Consider the following 17,679-nt stretch of genomic DNA (forward strand, 5'->3'; position numbering starts at 1 on the left):
AAGGGGGCACCCATCTCTTTTTGAGGACGTTTCCCTCCTGGAAGTCGTACACAACACTTGTGCTTACATCCCATTGGCAAGCATTGTTAATGACCCCAGCTAGCTGCAACGGAGGCTGGGGAAATGTATTTTTTATTCTGGGCACCTATGTGTGTAGCTAAAAAATTGAGGTTTCTATTACCGAGGAAGAATGAGAGAGCAGATATTGGGGAACAACTAACAGTTTCTGCCACTGAGAAGCGGAGAAATATGACAAACATGGACAATATGACACTTATATTCCAAGAATTGTTTACAATTTAACATTTTACTTTGTATGTCATGAAAGACACAGATAAGGATGAAAACAGATGCGCACTGTACTCCTACTTTCAAATACTCGAGCATTTAATGTATTTTTAGTTTGGCCCTGTTTTTAGCAACCTGAAATCCAGTTGTTTTGAAAAGGAGGGAACTAGATATAACACACAGACAGAAATCAAGAATTTACAAGGTTCTCAATAATGGCAAAGACATACATACATCATTTGATAAGTATGTAGTGAACTTAACTGTACATTTAAGAGATTTTGAGGTGTTGTCCTCTAAGGGCAGAGCTATTCTGCAAAGAATTATGGGAAACACATGATCTTTAACTATGCATTTTCCAGTCCAGCTCACGGGAACCAAGTATGGCTGTGGAGGGGGTGGCTGTGGTGCCTGCACCGTGATGATCTCACGATATAACCCCATTACCAAGAGGATAAGGTACGTTGCAGCAAAGTCCAGATATGGTTGAATTTGTGTCGCTTTGAACTTTGTTTCATTCCTTGCTTTGGTAAATATGCATTGAGCACCTGCTGTGTGACAGGAACTGTGCTAAGCACTGGGAGTACAATGTGAACAAAACAAACCTGGTCTCAGGAATATGAACGGGTTAGGAAAAAAGTGTACCCTCGATGGGGATAACCTATGTTCAAGGAATCCCCTGTTGGAGGTGAAAGGCCTTCTGACTCCCTGTGCTGTCTGAGGAGGAAGGCAGGGCTGAAATGCAGTGAAGAAGAATGTCATCATCACACTCTTGTATCACTTATGTCACCGTTTCTCCCATGTATGCATTCTCCATACATCACTCAGAGAGATCTGTTTCAAGATAAACCAGATCACAACACTCTCCTACTTCAAAATCACCAATGGCTTCCCACTACATTTAATATCTTCTCTTTATGTTTGATATTTATCCTTCTTCAAGTTTGCCAAGTTTCTTGGATCTGTGGCTTGATGTCTTCTGTCAGCTTTGGAAAATTCTCAAGCCATTATCTCTTCAAATATTTATTCTCTCTCTCCCCCTCCCTCTCTCCCTCTCTGAGGCTCCAATTATGCATGTTTTGGACCATTTTACATCGTTCCACAAATGTCAGATGGGAGCTAAGGATCTGAGCACTGGCGAGATTTCGGTGATCTGCCTGTGTTCCACAACCAAGCCACCTGCTTCCTGAACTCTGGGGTTCCCTCCTGGCTTTCCAGCCTGGCTGCCCACTTCTTGGGTCACTGAGGAGTTCTCTTTGCTCTCCTGTCTCACTCTCTGGCTCTGGGAGATCTCTTGCAGCCATGCCACCCTGTATTTAGCATCTGGAAGTTGGCAGCTGCTCTACACTCTGGGAGCCTGAGTGCCTACAGTTTTCTCTCAGTTCTGCTTCCTCTCACTTTTCCTTGTCTAAGAGCCACTGTGCCCAGAGAGCTTCTTTCAGCACTCCCTGCCTGCACCATTTCTAGGGTGTTACCCTCAGCACTCAGTGAAGTCTGGTGGGGATAGTGCAGTCTAGCTTTGTATTTTAATTTGTTGCATCAGCCCACATGTGATTATTAAAGTTTCTTGAAAGTTGGTCTGCTTTCTCCTTACTCCTGTCTAAGGCGGATTCCTCCTGCTCTGTCCCTTTCAATCAGAAATGAGAACAGCGGTAACTCTTCTCTCTTGTGAAGGGCTTGTGCTTAATGAAGTTTAGTTCATTTAAGTTTTTTTAGGTATTCAGCATCTAATGAGTTTTTAAAATCGTATGATTGTGTAGCTTATATGGCTTGTTTTGGTTTTTAGAATGAGAGTGAGCATTCATATATATATATATATACATACATATATATATGTTTCTGTTTATGCTTGTGACTGTTTCTTTCTGATCCATCCATAGAGATGGAGTTACAGGGTAAAGGAGTGTGTGCATCTTGAAGGTTTTTGTGCCTTCCAGGAAAATGTCTCCCAGAGGAGCTCTATCAATTTACATTCTTATCAGAAGTATGAGTTCCATTTTCCTAAACCTTTGCTAACTATGCATATTACAATTTTTTAAAAAAAAATTGTCATTTTCTTTGATAAAAATGGTGTTTCTCATTGCTTAATTTGAATCTCTCGATTATTTTTGAGATTGATTGTTTCAAGTATTTATTGGCCATTTGTAGCTCTGTTTGGTGAATGAGAACTTTTTAGGAGGCGTCTTGAGTTGGACATTTTCTAGCAGAAGGTTTGTGGGATTGAGGAGGTGTGTATCCCACACCGTATTTCTGCCTCTGAAGCGCAGTATCAAATTCACTTTGTTGCGCAGCCAACCCTGGCCGAGCGCCTGCCCAGAAGATGGAATTTGCTCTTGGTGGTTGGTCTCATGTAACTAGAGAGGAAAATGTCAGCCCCTCATTCAAGGGAAAAAACAAATTAGAGGAAACTGTTCTGGAGTCAGAATTAGAAGACCTAATTTGCATGCAATCTGTGACACTCCAGCTGTGACCCTGAGCAAATCACTCTGACCCTCAGATTCTACTTCTGTAAAATGGCCTTGAGCTAAGGATAAAATGCATATGCAAAGCCTGGGACTTTGTACAAAACCTGCCATATTAGAGGTGCTCAGTGAGTGCTCGGTCCCCTTTGCCACTGGATACAATGTAATTCGTGCTTCTCTTTTGCATTCTGAAGACATTATCCAGCCAATGCCTGTCTGCTCCCCATCTGTTCTCTGCACGGTGCTGCTGTCACCACAGTAGAAGGTGTAGGAAGCACCAAGGCCAGGATTCATCCTGTTCAGGTGAGGGTGTGCCTCTTCCTCGTGGGTGTCTGTTCTGTGAAAACCATTAATGACCTGATTAGTCCTGAGATGAGTGCAGTAGAGCAGCCGGGGCCTGCTGCTTCGTCATTGCCAACAGATGAGACCAAGCTGGGGTCTGGAGAGAAAGCTGGGCCCCGTGGGTGTTTGGTGACTGACTTCTTGGGAAGATCATTTTCGGAAGACTGGAGGATTTTCTCCTTTTAAAGAAAATCCTGATGTCATTGAGTTTGTTTTCTACACTCTCATGAGATGGGATCTGTCCATCTTCTGTCTTCAAACTCAAAGAAACGAAAGTCACATGAATCGAGGGATATAATTTTGTTGTTTTTCATAAAGCTGACACTAACATGATTTTAAAGCTAAATGAAGATGTCAGCTACCAAAAAGCTTCGTTAAATTTAAGGCTTGTTCAGAAGACAGATAATAGGAGCTGTCAGTGAATTTAGAGGCTTCTCTCCTAAGGCAGCGCCTTGTTATCACTGCCTCAAGTGAAAGGGCACCTCAGACTCCTGACTCCTTACGTGACTGAGACATCGCCCCTAAAAATGCTGTTGCTACTTGTTTTTATCTTGGTTTATGAGGGTCACTTATGAGGATAGGGTGCAAGAGGGAAAAGAGAGGGACAACATAGAAAATGGCCAAACTTGAAATTCTCTGGACTTGCAGGAATCTTGGGTTCTGTTTATTTTCTGTGAAGCTCCATTACCCGGAGGGAGCAAATTCTGCCTGGGTGCCCTTGTGAGAATTGGCTGTTCACAGGTCGACAGCACCCTTTCCTTCAGTGAGTGCTGCTGTTGCAGCCTCGCCAGAAGCTGGCTTCCACAGCGGGGCTGCACCTCTGCAGTTAGACTCCAAAGGGAGAGCGCTGGGGGGGACGTTTGGACAGCAGTAAAGAGATAATGTTCCCTTCTTGAGTGTTCTCTGAGTTAACGGTGGCACTTTGTAAACAAACAAACTCCTGTGCACGAAAGCCTCAGGGCGGTAGTAGGCAGACAGAAGTCATGCAAGAAATAGGCGTTTTGTTTTTTCTCCACTTGAATGTAATTTGGTTTCTGTCTCTGAAGGACTTAAAGGGATTTATCTCGGTGATTCCCATTCTGGACTGCACATTGAAACCACCGGGGAATCTTTAAAAAATGTCTGTCCGTGCCCCACCCCCGAGAGCCTAAGTCAACACCGTGGGGGCTGCTTGGGCAGTTTACAGCTCCCCTGGGGATTCTGAAGGCTGAGAACCTTTAATGAAGCTCGAAACCTGGTGAAGACCAGTGATCACAGCCGCCCAGCCCAAGAAAAGGAGACACCTAGGATGAGAAGGGTTTTCAGGGCCTCTTCAATTTTAATGTGCAAACGAATCGCCTGGGCATCTTGTTAAAATATAGGTTCTGACTCAGTAGGTCTGGGATGGGGCACAAGATTCTGCATTTCTAACCTTTTTGTGCTTCCAGGAGAGGGTCGCCAAGTGTCACGGCACACAGTGTGGCTTCTGCACCCCTGGGATGGTGATGTCCATCTACACCCTGCTCAGGAACCATCCAGAGCCCACTCTGGATCAGTTAACTGATGCCCTTGGTGGTAGGTTACATGTGTGTGTGCTTTTCAAAAGATGATGATGATGGTGAGAGCTGATATTGGACACTTACCATGTGCCCCGCACTGTATTAAATACTATAAAGAGATTGTTTCATTTACTCTTTACAATAACTTTATAAGATGGGGATTATTATTGTCTCCATTTCATAGATAGAGAAACTGAGGTTTAGAGAGAGTAATTTATTCAGTTATACCACCAATAAGTGGTGGAGTTGGTTTGTTCAAATCAGGATTCAAACAGGATCCACATATTGCACTTGGCCGTTATAGTTCTTAAGTGTCTCTTAATCTATAAGAGTCTCCTCCCTTTTTTATTGTTTGATTATTTTTGTAATCACTACAAATCCAGTTTATTCACTTACCCTTGGAAAAAGGCCACTTGTCTCCACATGCTGCCCCCTCCACCACTCCCCGGCACTCTCAGGACCATATTAAATATCAGAAGACTCTTGAAAACCATACAGAATCAAAGAGTTGGAGGTTATCTTGGGTTACGTGTATCAAAGAACTGTCTTTATCACAACCAGAGCTGATTTATCCAGGCCAGGAGCGCAGCGTATGTGTGGGTGGGAGATGTCTTCAATAACAGGATTCTAAACAATTTTAAAAAATAGCAGCCTCCCAAGTCCTATTTCTGGTGAACTCTCCATCGCTCTGTTGGTCTTTGTCTCCCGTCTGTCGAGGACCTCACTTCTCTGCTAGAGAACGTGCGGCTGACGCTCACGTGCCCAGGTCCTCTGCAGGTGCTCAGGGAAGACCAGAATCGGAAGGAGAGACACAGCACCTGACTCTCCACCTGTTTTCCTTTGGGTTTGATTATGCATTTGATCTCACGACAGTTTATGATGTGAAGAAGAGACAGGGGCTCTCACACTTTAGGGTGCTTAAGACTTACATGAGGAGTTTATAAAAAAAGAGGATCCCTGGGACCCAATCCCAGCGCACTTGATTCAGTGGCTTTGTTTTTAAGTAGACTCCAGATGTGGGGGTGGGAGGGAGAATGTGGGATATGAGCCACGTGAGAAAAACACTGGCCTGATGATTTAGTGTCAATAAATTATGTACCCAGTGGCTTCCAAAGTTTAATAATTACCTGTGCTGCTGTCTAATGCCTTTGATCTTTCTGTCAGTTGAAGTTTAGCTCTTGAATGTGAGTGTAGACCAAGAGTTTTTGCCTTGAAGTCATTGTGTTCTTTGAGCACATATCACAAGCAGAGGAACCCTAACTGTTTACAGAGAGAAAGTGCGAAGAGCTGAGTTGTTAAAATCTACCATAAGGCTCCCAACCAAATATGCCAGGTTGCTGATGAAAAAATCTGACTTTGTAGATTGGGTGGGCTGAAATGTCAGCCAGGGCTTTCTTCCTGGATGGGGGTCCTTGTTTCCCTCAGGCATGTGGCAGACCGTGCCTCTCTCTAGAGAGCTTGAGTAACAGAGTTGGGTTTTCTCCCTCAGGTAACCTGTGCCGTTGCACTGGATACAGGCCCATAATTGATGCGTGCAAGACTTTCTGTAAAGTAAGTAGACATGAACGCATTATTGAGTCTGTTCTTCCCCAGTGAGACAGAACAGGAGGGGTCATGAGGTGTGATAAGGGGAGCAGCCATTGTTACTAATACAGGGCTGCTTATCTGAGGGTCCGGAATTGCTGTTTGTTATCTGATCTTGGGCAGGGTGCTCATCTCGTTCCTTGAGCTTGTCCTGGCAGGCACATACTGAGCGCCTAAGTGCTTCGATATTGTCTGTGGGTCCTTGTTCCGAGAGGTCATTCCTGATCTGTTTGTCGGGGTCAGGTCCCTGCCCCAGTGCTGCTGCAGCCCTCTGCGCATTCCCTGTCACAACACTGGTCACACAGTGCTATAATTGCCCATCTCTTCACCAGACGGTGAGCTGCTTGACAGCAGAGCCTCTGCATTTCCAGGGCTGGTCACCATGCACTGATAGAGTAGCCACTCAGTCAGTATTTGTTGAATGAATAAATGAACAAATAACCCTGAAATGAAGGACATAGCTTGCCTTTTAGAAGTTAAACTGTGAAATCAGTACGTTATACATAAGAACTGAGAGATAATAACAATACTTGTTAATATTTACTGTCAGTAAAATATTAAATATTATTAATATTAGCACTCAACCATTGATAACATTTATTGCTATATGCCAGGCTTTGTTTAAGATCTTTACATATTTTAACTTATTTAAGAATCACGGCTATTCAAAATTTCTCATAAGCTGAGATTTTTATATTGGAAGTTAGTTTGGTTATGTGTAAGTACACACTGCTCTCTTCAGAACATTGAATGATATTGATTCTGTATTATGTTTCAATGAGTAGTCACCTATTTAATTTAATGCTTAGTAGAGGGGAATTTGCTTCCTGCCTGGGGTCTGCATTCCATCTCCAGCTTCAGCAACTCACCCCAGTAGGTCAGCCTCCTCCTGAGGCTGGACCAGCTGCCTTTCTGTCTAGGTGAGGGTCAGGTCCCAGATGTGAATCAAGACTTAGGCCACAGAGGAGTGCTGTCAGCAAAATGGTGAAATAGGAGTTTTCTACCATCTTCCCCCAAAAGAACACCAATTTTGACAGTTGCCCATGGACGAGAGTGCCTTTATGGAAATTCAGGAGTCCAGCAGAGAAGTTCCAGTATGCCATTGGAGTAAAAAAGTCCAAGATGGGACACACTGAAGAGAGTAGGAGGAACAGTTTTACTCTACCTGCGTCATCCCTCCCCCAAGGTGCACAGCTCAGTGCCCAGAGAGATGTCCACCACCCACAATTTCTCCCATGGGGGAAGTGAGAGTGTATGAGTGAGCACCCAGCTTTTCCAGGTGTGTGGGGCACTGCCAAAGAGGCCCACTTCTCTCTTGTCCCACCCGGAATACTGAGGAGTGCTACACACCTGGAGGGCAGGGAGGGCTGGGAGAAGAGCAGCCCAGGCTCTCAGAGGACCTCAAAGGGACATGGATCCTACTAACCACGAGGTACAAGGAAACAGAAAGACGATTCCACGAAATCAGGAAAACAATTCATGAACTAAATGAGCAGTTTAACAGAGAGATAGAAATAAAAAAAAAGAACCAAGCAGAAATTCTGGAGCTAAGGCATACAGTGAATGAAATCAGGAACAAGACAAGGATGCTCATTCTTGTCACTTCTGTTCAACACAGTACTGGAAGTCCTAGCCAAGTAATTAGGCAAGAAAATGGAATCAAAGATACCCAGACTGGAAAGGAACAAGTAAGATTGTCTCTGTTCGTGATGTCATGATTTTATATATATAGAAACCCCTAAGGACGCCACCAAAAAAATTATTAGAACTAATCAACAAATTCAGTAAAGTTGCAGAATACAAAATCAACGTACAAAAATCAGTTGTTTCTATACATTAACAACAAACTATTGGAAAGAGAAAGAGATATCTCTATTGCATCATTATTCACAATAGCCAAGATTTGGAAATAACTTAAGTGTCCATTGACAGATGAATGAATAAAGATGTGTGTTTGTGTACATATATATAAAGATTTATTTTGTATTTATTTATTACATATTATGTATAATTATATATTTTGTATTATGTGTATATATTATTCAGCCATGAGAATGTAGGAAGTCCTGCCATTTGCAACAACATAGATGAATCTAGAGGACATTGTCGTAAATGAAATTAGTCAGATAGAGAAAGACAAATACTGTATGATCTCACTTATATGTGGAATATAAAAAGGAAAAAAATAAATTGAACTCATAAAAACAGAGGATATAATGGTGGTTACCAGGGACTGGGGGCTGAGGGAGATGGGGAGATGCTGATCCTAGGGTACAAACCTTCAGTTATAAGATGAATAAGCTCTGGGGATCTCATTTACAGCCTGGGGACTATAGTTAATACTACTGTGTTGTGTACTTGAAATTTGCGAAGAGGGAAGACCTTAAGTGTTCTCACCATCACCCACACAAAAATGGTAACTATGTGAGGTGATGGATGTGTTAATTGACCTGATAGTGGTAATAATTTAACAAAATACACATATATCAAATAGTCACCTTGTACACTTTAAATATATACAATTTTATTTGTCAATTATACCTCAAAAAGGCTGAAAAAACACTTAGTAGAATCAGGAATAAAATCTGGGTTGTTTGTTTTTTTTACCCACCAGACTTCTGGCTGCTGTCAAAGTAAAGAAAATGGGGTTTGCTGTTTGGATCAAGGAATAAATGAATTACCAGAGTTTGAGGAAGGAAATAAGGTCAGTGAAATGTACATTTTTATAAGGTTTTCTCAGGACATGAGCACAGACCGACTTACTTTTAGGAGGAGTAAGTGGCTGCCCAAGTTGACTAACGTGAGGTGTGTCAGCATGTCCCCTTCCCGTGCTCACTCCATCTCTATCAAAGGAAAATCTATCCTGACAACTTCATCCTTCGTTCCAGTTCAAGTACAACTATCTATCAGACAGAAGACACTGATCCCTTAATGCCTCTTAGTTTAAAAAGAGCCTTTTTCAGGTCTCTTTTTGAGGGCCAGAAGTAAAGTGGAGCTGTTAAGAAAGTGGGAGAACAGGCAGAGGGTGTCACGATAGGAGAGGCGGCGATTCAGGGACACGTTCTGGCTCTGCCCTGTGCTGGGGCTGCTGCCTGCGCCTCTGCTCCCCCAGACTCTGGACAGGGCACCGAGGGCCTGGGAGGCCCATCGACACCTGCACTGCATTGCTGGTGACCAGGTCTGTGCTAGAGCCCTTGACCTGGGAGGCAGGGACTGTGGCTGGCCAGCTGCCTCTTTGTCTGTCTGCTGTGTGTCTTATCTTCTTCCGGCCCCACTCCACAGAAGATTTAAAGTAGTCAGAATTGCCTGATAACAATAACTTCTGGTACTTTCTCTTTTTAAGACAAGTCCTAAACTCTTCTCAGAAGAGGAGTTTCTGCCATTGGATCCAACTCAGGAGCTGATATTTCCTCCAGAGCTAATGGTAAGGCAAAGTTGAGCTCGTCCTAGAGGAATTCATGCTGAAATGTCGGGAGGGGTGTTTCCTTATGGGTCCTCCCAAAGCCGATTGGCGATTAGGTAATATCCTTCTGTCATCCTTGGCCCAAGGCCTAAAGAGTATGGGACCGAGGCAGAGATGGAGGAATGGGGGTGGAGTCACCACGAGGGGACGGTTGACTGTAAGAAGCAGCAGATAGTATCTATAAAAAATGTCATGAGATGACATCACAACATGCAGAGCTGTAGACATGTTTTCTACTTCCATTCTGCCGAAGTTTATTCTCCCATAGAGTGCTTTGACAAAATTAAGCATGTTAAAATATTTTTAAACATTGCAATGAATTCCTCTGAGATATAAAAACAGCAAAGGGAGATATCTGGCAACAGACTCCAGAAGGAGTAAAATGTTGTCATATTTTTAATTTGATCTCTGATTCCTACTAAAGCTCTACTTTTAGGTCACTTTTATTTTATTTTTTTGCTGAGGAAGATTTGCCTTGAGCTAATATCTGTTGCCAGTCTTCCTCTATTTTATATGTGGGTCCTGCTGCAGCATGGCTGACGAATGCTGTAGGTCTGCACCAAGGATCTGAACCTATGAACCTGGGCCACCAAAGTGGAGTGCACCAAACTTAACCACTACGCCATGGGGCCGACCCCTCTTTTATTTTATTTTTAAAAAAGATCTCCATTTCCTTTCTCTGTTCCCACAAAGGTACGGCAGAAACAGGTGGAAATATTGTCATGAGACGACCTTGAATCCTTATTGCTTTTTTAATAGATAATGGCTGAGAAACAACCACAAAGGACCAGGGTTTTTGTTGGTGACAGAATGACATGGATTTCTCCAGTGACCCTGAAGGAACTTCTAGAAGCTAAAGTCAAGTATCCGCAGGCCCCTATTGTCATGGGGAACACCTCTGTGGGTATGTGGAACTCCGGGGGCCTCTTATGAGGAAACTGAGGGAAAGGACTTGGGGGGGGGGGGTAAAAAACCTCATATATGCATATTCTCCGCAAAAGCAGTGAGAAATAGCACTGTCAGTCATTTCGCCTTGACTTCCCCAGCATTGCTCAAGACACTCTGGCAGCTTCCGTTGCCTAAGTAAATTCCTGTTGCCCCTGATCAGAGCAGTGCCCAGAGTTGCCCCCAGGAGGCTGCTCCATAACAGCTCAGAAGCCCCAGTTCCAGTGACAGCTGTCCCGTCTTTCCACTGGAGATTGGTCTGGGCTCACATTTGAAATTGCTCGCTGTCTCCTCTCTGGTGCTGTCTCAGTAGGTATGACGTGATTTTCCTAAGCTGCACTTCCAGGCTCTTTCTGCTGTGTTCCTTGTAAACTCAGTCTGACGTCTACTTCTTTGAACAGTCTTCTAGAATCTTTCCAAAGAGAATTTTGAGTAAGCCACAAGTTGTCTTGGACTTGTCAGGCGAGTTTCAAAGCTGACAAGTCTAGAGTCCCCTAAGTTCAGTGAAAGTCCATCTGGCCATTCTGTGTGTGATTTGGCCATGAACAGACAAATAGAAAGATGTGTGGTTTTTATATATTTAAAGATATCACTTCTAATGACAATTCCAAAATTTATTATCTTCCTAATCCTTTAGGACCTGAAGTAAGATTTAAAGGCACCTTTCACCCAGTTATAATTTCTCCTGATTGTATTGAAGAACTGAGCGTTGTAAACCATGCAGATGATGGTGAGTTCTTATGGTCCCTGTTTTCTTAGTTAAAATGCATTAATCAGTTTATTTCCTTTGCCCAGCAGACGAGCAGAAAAAGAATTATTCCTAATTATAATATACAGAGAGATGCTCTTCTTATAAGAGTGATAACCTTCTGGAGGAGGCTCAGGGGAGAATGCTCTGTAGTTATATGAGAGACTAATTATCTGACTACTCGTATTTTTACTGAAGAACTTTTTATGTCTGCTGTATCAGAGAAATGTAACAACTATTCAAGGAAGGGCACTGTGCTAAGTGCTGGAGAGAAGATGAATGACTGGAATACAGTCCTTGCTCTCCAGAAGCACAGTGGTAAGCACAGCACGTTTATGTATTTAGCAGCTCACAGACTGGCTTGTCCATTCCCACAAGGGAAATTGATTTAATGACAATGATGGGAATCAATGTAAATGTGGGTTTGAAGTCAGGCTCTGGAGTGTAATTCTTAACTATGGCATATAAGCTGTAAGAACCTAGTCAAGTTCTGAATTTCAGTTTCTTCATCTGCAAAATGGGGTTATTATCTCAAACGTTTGTTAGGATTGAGGGAAATTCTCTGAAGTATTCAGCTGAGTCCTTGAAGAGTGAGTGTTCAAAACCTTTAGCCTCCATCACCTTCAGCACCACCTCTATCACCTCCACCACTTCCATCATCACCGCCATCACCACCACCTCTTCCATCACGACCACCACCATCACCACCACCTCTTCCATCACGACCACCACCATCACCACCACCTCTTCCATCACCATCACCACCACCACTTCCATCACCATCACCACCATCACCACCACCACTTCCATCATCAGCACCACTTCCATCATCACCACCACCACCATCACCAACAATAAGCATGGCAGCACGTATCCAGCATAAAGATCCCATGTCTGTAGCTTTGGTCTAATGGACATTTCTAGGTCAGCAGCAATCACACTGCATTATTTACAAATGATTTTATTTTAGGGCTGACCTTAGGTGCCGGCCTCAGCCTGGCTCAGGTGAAGGAGATCCTGGCTGAAGTGATCCAGAAGCTTCCAGAGGAGAAGACACAGACGTACCATGCTGTCTGGAAGCATTTGGGAACTCTGGCCGGATGCCAGATCAGGAACATGGCTGTATGTATTTGATGACAGTAAACTCCAGTGTGCATTCCTTGGGTGACTGTCTCTGACAAATCATGACATTTTCATTCTTTTGGAACAGACAAAAAGAATAGTTCTCCAAAGCCTTGATTGATCCTTGTTTTATCACTTGTGTTTTTATAATTACATAGCTGGTATGAAACTAACTTATTATTTTAAAAAGTCTTTAGGGGGCCACATCGTGAGCAGGCATCTGGATTCAGATCTGAATCCCCTCCTGGCTGTGGGCAACTGTACGCTCAACTTGCTGTCAAAAGGTGAGTGACAGCTCTTTCCTGGGGATTAGTAAACCTGCTCTTCCTACCCCCTTTTCTCTCTGAAGAGGCAGGAGGTGCAGTTTTGAAAATGACTATTCTCTATGATGTTAATAACTCTCTCTGCCTTTCTGGATGCTGGGAAGTTGCTCAGCATGGTCCTAATTCCACACACTCCAATGTCTTCATCTGGTTTTCTTTGAGGCCTCGTGCTAGATATTTTCCCGTCCTGGTTACCCTACATTGACCGTACTTGTGTTAGTGTCCCAACGTGCTCTGCGTAGTGGAGAGAACTCGAGGCTGCTGAGAACTGTTGGGCCCCTTTGGTGAAGACTCTCTCCAGGTGGTCCAAGAGTGTTGTGGAGCCACATCATGCCATGTGCTTCTCTTTAATTTGCTGTCGATGGCAGCCTACAGGCCTTTTTCTGTTGAACAATGGTGGGGCTTCATTCTATATTTATTGACTTGAGTTTTGTTGTATTTTTTTTTTCTGAGGAAGATTAGCCCTGAGCTAACATCTACCAATCCTCCTCTTTTTCTGAGGAAGACTGGCCCTGAGCTAACATCCATGCCCATCTTCCTCTACTTTATACATGGGACGCCTACCACAGCATGGCTTGCCAATCGGTGCCATGTCCGCACCCAGGATCCGAACCGGTAAACCCCGGGACACCGAAGCAGAACGTGTGCACTTCAACGCTGCGCCACTGGGCCAGCCCCTTGAGTCTTGATTTTGAAACTAAGTTCAGAATTTAATTTCTTTCTCTTATTCCAACTTGGTTAACAATTATTAGGAAGTTTTAATTGGTCCTCTATACATCTGTTTTTATTTTCCTTTAAAAACATGCACTAGCTTTCTATTACCTACATTGTTAAATACCTACTTTTCATATCATCTAAATCACAAAATTATCTTAAGGAGGAAGATTTACATTCAGAGTTATAAATTTAAGTAACATCCCTTTAAAAGATCATATAATGAGAAATAGGTTTTGTGATGTGAGTGTAAACATCAAAAACTTCTTAGCTTTCATCCCAAAGTCATATTTTGTTATAGTTTTAAATGGTTCCTCCCCTCAATATATTGACTAAAGAACAGAAATTTTTTAGGTGATGGAAAAGATTATAAACAAATAAGACAGCCCCTCACCAGCATAAAAATTCATCAAAAGCAATTTATTTATTCACTGCTAAATCAACCTGGTAGGGTTATTTACCCTAGTAGGATTCCTGCTTAGAAACAATAGATGTTTGTTGAATGACGTGATCAGAATATCAAAGGGACGTTACTATCCATTCCCTACTCTAAAGCTGCCAGTGAGCTGTGCTGTTCGGGAAGAGGACTGCTGAGGCGGCTCCACGTGGCCTCCGGGCTGCTCTGCTGGAGGTCTTTGTTTCTCAGCAAGCAAAGATGGCCCAGAACCAGAAAGGTGCGGCCTAGACTGCAGGAGACAGTGCAAGTGCCATCGTGCACGAAAGAGTCAGTGAGCCTAGGCAGAGCGCGTCCTTCCCAAACAGTCGGTTTCCTCGGGATTTGGTAGAATTATTTCCAAAGTTTTGGAAGTTTGGTTGTTTAGTGGAACAGATGCCAGGAAAGGTGTCATTTCTTTCCGCAGAAGGAGAACGACAGATTCCTTTAAATGAGCAGTTTCTCACAAAGTGCCCCAGCGCCGATCTTAAGCCTGGAGAAATCTTGGTCTCTGTGAACATCCCCTACTCCAGGAAGGTGAGAGGGTCCTTTCGATTTCTTGGTTCTACCTGTGAGCCTGTGGCTTGTTAATTCCCACAGATGGGGGTTGAGAAAAAGTGTTGACTGTTTACAGGGGAGATTCCAAGGCCTTGTGAACAGTCACTTTCCACTTGTGTTACGTAACCCCTATTGTTCCTGGAATCGGGGGACCTTCAGTCTCTGCCGTTTTCTCTCTCTCTCTCTCTCTCTCGTCTCTCTCTCTGTCTTTCTCTCTCTCATCTCTCTCTCTCTCTCTCTCTCTGTCTTCCCGCCTCCACAAACCCAAACTCTAACGTTACTTTCCTACAGACGTTTAAAAATTCATTGTCCCATGAGGCTTTCTCCTAAATAAGACTAGAAAAGATACTTCTACCTATATTCCTTGAAAGAGGCTACAAAAACACATTTATAATAGAAGTCAGTGGCAAGAAGAAGGGCTTGGAGTCAGACTGAAGATTGGACCTTGGTTTCCAGATCCACTGTGACCCTGAACTGGTTTCTGAACCCCTCCGAGCCTTAGAGCCCCCACCGGTGACGAGGGCATCATCCCGCTGCCTCGGAGGGTGTACCGGCCGTCAGGGCTGCCGTCATAGGGGACCACACGCTCGGGGGCTTAAACAGCACACGTCTATTTTCTCACAAGTCTAGAGGCTGGAAGTCTGATGTCGAGGCGTTGGCAGGAGTGGTTTTCTGAGGCTTCCTTCCTTGGCTTCTAGATGACCATCTTCTCCCTGTGTCTTCACCTGGTTTTCCCTCTGTGTCTGTCTCCAAATTTCCTCTTCTTACGAGGATTCCACCGCGTTGGCTTAGTGCCCACCCTAATGACCTCATTGGAACTTGATTACCTCTTTACAGACCCTGTCTCTAAATACAGGGACACTCTGAGGTCCTAGGGGTTAGGACCACGCATGTAAACTGCTGAGTGCATAATTGTCACTCATGTGTTTCTACATGTGCCACTTGTCTTCTGCTTTCAGTGGGAATTTGTGTCAGCCTTCCGACAAGCCCAGCGGCAGCAGAACGCTCTTGCGATAGTCAATTCAGGAATGAGAGTCTTTTTTGGAGCAGGAGGTGGCATCATTAGAGAGTTATCCATTGCATATGGAGGGGTTGGTCCAACCACCATCTGTGCAAAAAATTCCTGCCAGAAACTCATCGGAAGGTATGGCGTTATACCTCGTAACGTCAGACTCTTTCTAAGTTATGGGACAGCTCTTTTTGTGGTGGCATGCAATTACAAGAGAAAGATGCTTAGTACCTTTTCATTTCATGGCATGGAATTCCAATAAGATTTCATGATTATTTCCATATGTCTTGATTTTAGTGATTTCTGAAGTGGGCATCATATAGTCTGTGTGTGTACGTGTGTGTGTGTGTGTGTGAAAGAGAGAGAGGGAGAGGGAAAGAGAGAGAGCAAGAGCACATTTCCCAATAGTACATAGACACGGTAAGCAAAATGAAGGAATTTTCATTCTTTATTGTGAGAATAATTTGCCATGATGAAAAATAGATTATGGGGGTTTGTTTTATAATAAATGGCTAAATGCTTTTGCTTACCTGACTTTTTATTTCTATAGATGATAGTAATAGCTGATATTTCTTGAGCATTTACCAGGTATCAGTTCCCATTTCAGAAGTAATAGAAAGTAGTGGTTAAAAGCGTGAACTTGATTGAGCCAAGCTGCCTGGGTCCAAATCTCAGTTCAGCCTCTATTGATTATGTGACCTCAGTCAGCTTACTTAGCCTGACGGGACCTCAGTTTCTTTATCTGACACAGGGGCTCATCGTCCCTACCTCAGAGGGCCGTTGAGAGGATGAAGTGAATGGATACATATAAGGTGCCTAAAACAGAGCCTGGCACGCAGTAAACATTCTTGTGATACGGGGTCATTTACTCCTGGCCTCGGGCCTTAACATGGGCTGTCATTCCCTCCTCATGACCCCTCCATGAGGTGGGTTCTGCTATTCTTACCTTCTGCAGATGGGGCAGTGGTGAGCCCAGGCCAGATGCTTTGAGAAGGTGGACTGTGATTCGAGCTGGGCTTGCCCGACTGCAGAGCTCGTATTCTTATTTCCTTCATTAAATTGTAGCTGTTTGTCTCACACGCTCACTGAGCCTGTGAGCCAGGAGTCTTCTCTTTGGACTCTCGCAGGCCCTGGAATGAAGAGATGCTGGATGCAGCTTGCAGGCTGATTCTGGATGAAGTCTCCCTTCCGGGCTGGGCTCCGGGTGGAAAGGTGGAGTTCAAGAGGACGCTCGTCATCAGCTTCTTCTTCAAGTTCTACCTGAAAGTGTCACAGATCTTGAAGACGATGGTAAATGGAACTGACCGTGTATTAGCTTTCCCAGTGCTGGGGGTTCTGGTGATGCCCAAACTGGAGGCAGCACTTCCGTCCTAAGTAGCTATAGGATAGAAAAGACGACCCAAATCAGCAACACACGGGCCCGCTGGGCTCCATGGCTGTCTGTGTCTGTTGACAGGTGTGAGTTTGGGGAGGAGTTGCCAGTAGAGCACGGAGTTGTGCAGGATTTTGTATAATGCTGCTCAGTTACCTTGTTTCTTCCCTGCTGTTTGTCTAGACGGTATGCAGAAGACTTGTGAGTGATCTGAAGGTGTTTTCCCTCAGTGAAGCATTTCTTCCACTTGTTGAGCTTTACCTTCGTGCGTTCGACTTTCTTCTCTGGGTTCAGCTTCATTTCTCTCACCTATGAGATGACGATGACAGCCAGTCCACAAGGTTATTGTGAAACAGGTCGTCATAGGAAAAGGGCTTCATGTGGTCCCTAGTGCTTCAGAGGAACGTGATGGAGCAGCCTAGCAGTGGTCATAATGATGATAGTAATCACCCAGGCATTCTTTGCCTGGTCTCCCTTATGACAAACAACTAGAGTTACAAGATAGTTGCTAGGGAGGACACAACTAAAAAAATTTCTCTGAATAAATTTGCCTGACCTACGGGGAACTTGAACCATGTTGGCCTCCTTAATCCCACCCTACAACCAGCTGACCAAACTAGACTAGAAACCAAGAACATTCTTCGTGTGGTATAGAGGTTGATATGATCCCTGGAAATACGAGACACAAAGCTCTCTCTTATCACTGCTTCTGAAAGTGTCTTCTCATTGTAGCTGGGAACAACTAAGAACCAGAAGGGTTTCATCAAATCTTTGAGAA

At 43.9% G+C, this 17,679-nt stretch overlaps 1 protein-coding gene across 1 annotated transcript in view; it reads left to right on the top strand.

Annotated features, from left to right (window-relative positions):
- The first annotated feature begins 569 nt into the window (after positions 1 to 569).
- The window catches only part of LOC103544567 (aldehyde oxidase-like), a 62,306-nt gene continuing 45,196 nt past the window's right edge, over positions 570 to 17,679 (top strand). The window contains 13 exon segments of the mRNA XM_070606821.1: positions 570 to 747; positions 2,945 to 3,053; positions 4,520 to 4,646; positions 6,120 to 6,181; positions 8,829 to 8,918; positions 9,558 to 9,638; positions 10,437 to 10,581; positions 11,260 to 11,352; positions 12,341 to 12,492; positions 12,683 to 12,776; positions 14,390 to 14,499; positions 15,480 to 15,664; positions 16,657 to 16,819. Coding sequence (XP_070462922.1) covers positions 638 to 747; positions 2,945 to 3,053; positions 4,520 to 4,646; positions 6,120 to 6,181; positions 8,829 to 8,918; positions 9,558 to 9,638; positions 10,437 to 10,581; positions 11,260 to 11,352; positions 12,341 to 12,492; positions 12,683 to 12,776; positions 14,390 to 14,499; positions 15,480 to 15,664; positions 16,657 to 16,819 — 1,521 coding nt within the window. The 5' untranslated portion in view covers positions 570 to 637.

This window comes from Equus przewalskii, unplaced genomic scaffold (assembly GCF_037783145.1).
Source record: "Equus przewalskii isolate Varuska unplaced genomic scaffold, EquPr2 contig_5935, whole genome shotgun sequence".
Lineage (NCBI taxonomy): Eukaryota > Metazoa > Chordata > Mammalia > Perissodactyla > Equidae > Equus > Equus przewalskii.